The sequence below is a fragment of the Mandrillus leucophaeus genome, unplaced genomic scaffold (assembly GCF_000951045.1).
Source record: "Mandrillus leucophaeus isolate KB7577 unplaced genomic scaffold, Mleu.le_1.0 Scaffold199, whole genome shotgun sequence".
NCBI classification, from domain to species: Eukaryota; Metazoa; Chordata; class Mammalia; order Primates; family Cercopithecidae; genus Mandrillus; species Mandrillus leucophaeus.
Window position 1 is genome coordinate 1,495,568 of NW_012102020.1, and position 5,034 is coordinate 1,500,601.

A 5,034-nucleotide genomic window follows, 5' to 3' on the forward strand; every position below is an offset into this window, starting at 1 on the left:
AAAAAAGAAAAAGAAAAAGAAAAAGATTTCACATTCTTAATGTAAAACCTGTCATGTGTATACAAATTTTTTAAAGCCCCCAAAATGGGGAAAGAAGGATGCTAGAAAGACCGAATCAAGGCCTGCCTGGTGGTGAGAGCAGATTGGACACGCTCTGAGGGAGAAGTGGCTGACACTCAACATGTGCCCCCACAAAGGACTGGGACTAAACGCCCTGGAAACCAGTTAAGAAAGGGAGTCAGGAGAACTCCTCCTCAGGCAGGGAGGACTCATGAGAATCAATGACAGTCGTTTAGGAGTAGGAAAAAAAAGCAGCCTAATTACTTTTATTTCTCTAATCTTAAAAACATTAAGTTGATACCATAATATTTGTACATATTGACAGGGCACGTGTGATATTTTATGCATACAACGTGTAATGGTCAAATCAGGGTATTTAGAATATTCACTGATTGAACATTTATCATTTCTTTGTGTTGGGAACACTTCAGATCTCTTCTGACTATTCTGAAATATACAATGTGTCAGCCACAACCACACTACTGTGCTACTGAACATTAGAACTTACTCCTTCTAACTGTGTGGTTGAACCCACTAACCAACCTCTCCTTATGCCCCAACCCACCTCCTCCCCAGCCTCTGTAACTACCACTCTCTTCTCCACCTCCACGAGATCAACTTTTTTAGCTTCCACATGAGTGAGAAAATGGGAGCTCCTGTAATATTTGTCTTTATTGCTCTAAATCTTGATCTAATCTCACACAATTATTTCAAATTCCTAGTGCCCAACAATATTAACAGTTTTAATAAAAAGTTCTGGGCCACATGTGGTGGCTTACTCCTGTAATCCCAGCATGTTGGGAGGCCGAGGTGGGCAGATCACGAGGTCAGGAGTTTGAGACCAGCCTGGCCAACATGATGGAACCCTGTCTCTACTAAAAATACAAAAATTAGCCGGGCGTGGTGGCAGCTGCCTGTAGTCCCAGCCACTCTGGCGGCTGAGGCAGGAGAATTGCTTGAAAATGGAAGGCGGAGGTTGCAGTGAGCTGAGATGGTGCCATTGTGCTCCAGCCTGGGCAACAAGAGCCAAACTCCGTCTCAAAAAAAATACAAAAGTTCTGAGTTTTGTTGTTGTTTTTGTGTTTTAAAGTCATTCTGAGCAGAAAACTACTATTTTCTTTCCATTAACCTCACCTACAGGAAACCTACTTGTTTGGATCACCAAACAAGAACAAACATCTACTGCAGTAAATCCTACTTGTACACAAAGTACCCAGAAGAGATGGCTTTCTAAACACTGGCTCTGCAAATTCAAAATTCTAAAGAGACACTAAGCTTCATACCACTCTATCCTACTTCTGCTGCCTGAATGTGTGGCAGGAGCTTAGGATAGGTCTGAACTAAAATTCTTCATCTAACTATTCCTTTCTAAACCATCCACTACCTCCATCAGTCACAATGGCCACTAAATCTAAACTTATCACCGTAGGGAAGGATCACCAAGGACAAACTTGATGAGGAAGATCGTTGGGGTCACATGAGGATGAATTGGTGAGTATCTGAATTGTTCCTGGCTTAGTGTTCTGGCTTAACTCCAGTTTCTTCCAACTAGTTCTCCAGCACCCCCAGTCCTCGTAACCCTCACAGTTATCACGTGATTAAGTATATACGAAAAAGCTGGTGCAACATTCACACACATGCGTCTATGAGCACATCCACGCTTGCAAGGTCGACTACCTGAGAACATCGAGGCCAGTGACACTGACAGTCCGTTCTTTGATATGTGAGTCAGGTTAGATCCTTCACTACCATCTGTGTAATAATGACGACAAAAGGGGGCCCTTTAGTATTCCAGCAGGAAATCAACTAATATACTATACCATGTGTTCCTGGAATCAAAACTTGCCATTTGCTCCCAGACATGAAATGGCGTTTAGGAACTGACATCCTTGGGTAGGTGCTCACTCTAGCTTGGAGCAGAGTTACTGCTACTTCCTATGCCATGCCCAGCCTCAAGGACCTCCCACGGCAGTGGTTCTCAGCCACGGTGACTCAGGCAATGACGGAGGCATTTCTGATTGTCTCGATACTGGGGAGGGGTCGCCACCAGCCTCTAGTGGGGTAGAGGCGAAGAATGATGCTAAACATCGTACAGTCCACAGCCCAATCCCTCATGGCAAAGAATGGTCTGGCCCACGGGTTGGAAAACCCTGGCCTAAGGTCTTTTCCTTTAAGGATTTCTGTTGTGAATCGACTAGAGAATTAGTTGATTGAACATCTCCTTAGGGTCCACAACGGCAGCAACAGTTTCTAACAGGAGTGGCTTTGGGCCTGTCTGTCGAGAGGCTCCTTACAGACTGCACAGCCTCCCGGATCCCTGCTGTGCTGCGGGACACAGATGTGGTTGTCACGTGGACTGATCTGAATTTACCTCACTATTCTCCTCCTGAAATTCCGGCTGTGGATCCTGGGAGCGAGGTCAGACCCTCTTTCTTTTTTTATTTTTTATTTTATTTTTTTTTTTGAGACGGAGTCTCGCTCTGCCGCCCAGGCTGGAGTGCAGTGGCCGGATCTCAGCTCACTGCAAGCTCCGCCTCCCAGGTTCACGCCATTCTCCTGCCTCAGCCTCCCGAGTGGCTGGGACTACAGGCGCCCGCCACCTCGCCTGGCTAGTTTTCTGTATTTTTTAGTAGAGACGGGGTTTCACCGTGTCGGCCAGGATGGTCTCGATCTCCTGACCTCGTGATCCGCCCGTCTCGGCCTCCCAAAGTGCTGGGATTACAGGCTTGAGCCACCGCGCCCGGCCTCTTTCTTTTTTTAATTAGGAGATGAAGTCAATCACAGACTGTGGTATAACAGAAAATAGATACTCGGTCTCTGTCTCCAGTTCCTGGTGAGAATTCCTAAAATTCTTGGAATTTCTTGAATTGTAGTAATATATTTTATTACTCAAAAGAAGCCCCTTTCAATCATACCTGAGTTTATGCTAATGAGGAGACTCCTGGCAGGCCCCTAGACAGACAGCTTCACCAGTGGGGGCTATCAAAAGAACCAACCACATCATGAGAGCGCTGGAACTTTTACTCCCCCATCAGGTCCAGCGAGGGGAGAGGGACTGAAGACTGAGTTCAATCACCAATGGCTGGTGACTTAATCAATGGTGCCTATATAATGAAACGTCAATAAAAACTTGGAACAATGATGTCCAGGCTTCCTGGTTGGCGAACACATCAATGCACCTGGGAGGGTGGTGCCCCCAGACACCATGGGGACAGGAGGAGTTCCTGTGCTCGTGATCTCTTCCTAGGCCCTACGTACTTCTTCATGTGGCTGCTCGTTTGGATCCTTTACAACAGGCTATAATCCTAAGCTTTCCCAAGTTCTGGGTGTCATTCAAGCAAATTATCCCACCTGGGGAAAAGGGGTCATGGGAAGTGTGAATTTGTAGTCAGCCTACAAGCAGAAGGGCAGGTAGCTTGGTGACCCGTGTCTGGCATCTGAAGCAGAAGTAATCTCACAGGACTGTAGCCTGCAGGATCTGTGCTGACTCCAGGGAGTTAGTGTCAGAACCAAATTGTAAGTCACCCAGCTGATGGTGGAGAATTGGAGAGGAGATGGAGCATCACATACAAACAACCAACCAACCAAACAAACAAAAGGAGTTTTAATGACTACCTATTGTTGTCATAAATAGAAATCAGAGACATTAAGGAGAACATAGAAGGAAGACTTCCTGAATACCTGGAAAATTTGTGGAAAAACAGAGTTTCTGAACAGGGAACAAACGTGTGGTTCCTCCATCCGGAGGCCTGTGCAGGCGAATGGGTTCTCTAGATTGTGTAAACAGGAAATCAAAGCCTCACACAACACGAGATCTATTTGTCATCACATTATAATGTTATAATGGAGAATTATAGATACAGTTCACCTCTGTCCACGTACACAATGTTGTAACAGACAATTATAGACACCATTCACTGCAGTAAGGAAACCACTGTTGGTCTCGCCCATGAGGGAGGAGCGTGTGTCCCTGAACTGTTTTTGTGCGTGTGTTTGTTTTGCTGATGAACTTGAAGAAATCTATGACTTGCAGGAACGGGACCTTAACCTGATTTAACACAACTGCCTTCCCAGACTGGAACCCCACTGTTCCTCTATGCTGGTACTTCAACAACAACAACAACAACAACAACAACAACAAGAGTCTGTGCCTGTGCTAAGCAACTGAGCACTGCAAGGGCGGAAATTCAAGCTCACTTTGTAGGCCTGATTTTGTTCCTTTTTTGTCCCCCTGCCCCCAATGATTCTGTTTGTCCTTTTCTCTTCTGAACACTTTGAAACAATTTCAGTTGTGTTATGGAACCCAAGAGAATAGGATTCTAATTCCAAGTGGCATGGACCAGTCCTACAAGCTGAAAGGAGGAGTCAGAGTGGGAACCCAAGAGAAAGATACCACTGAGGAGGAAGCATCAGGGTGACACCAGCCAGCAGCCACTCCGCCTGGAACACCTGCTTCCAGTGCTCTTTCCTACTGAAGTTGTAAAGGGGTTTTGTTTTTAGCAGAATGCTGTCCCTTACAATAGCTAGTAACAATCCATAATGAAGATCTTCTACTTAGGAAAAACTTTGCAGCTTATCATTCTAAATGGAAAGAAACAGGAAATAAAAGTTCCCTTGTAACAAAGTGTCACTTCTTACCTTGGATTTCAAATTCATCAACCTCATCAGCAGAGCCAGAGTCAGAGAGATGTGCTGAATCGCGTGAGCTGAACTGGGAGCTGCTGGAGGTGACCCGAAAGCCTGTTATGTTTAAAAACAAAAAGGAATAAACAGGGCAGAAAGAGGCCTTCTTGTCCTTCCAGTGTCACAAGAAAAGGGACCTGGTATGACTTCAACAGAGAGAAATGGAAACTTTCCCTTTAGAAAGTTTCAAGGAAACAGAAGGTACTACTATCTGGAAAGCAAATCCGGGACGAGCGTGCTTAGGTCTCCTTATATCAGAAAACTATTTTGGAAGGGAGCTATTCCTTTATA

At 45.3% G+C, this 5,034-nt stretch overlaps 1 protein-coding gene across 1 annotated transcript in view; it reads right to left on the reverse strand.

The window, feature by feature from the left end:
- The window catches only part of KIAA0226 (KIAA0226 ortholog), a 98,139-nt gene that overhangs the window by 15,663 nt on the left and 77,442 nt on the right, over positions 1–5,034 (reverse strand). Inside the window, exon 12 of the mRNA XM_011978712.1 lies at positions 4,699–4,800. Coding sequence (XP_011834102.1) covers positions 4,699–4,800 — 102 coding nt within the window. The remainder of the gene's footprint in view (positions 1–4,698; positions 4,801–5,034) is intronic.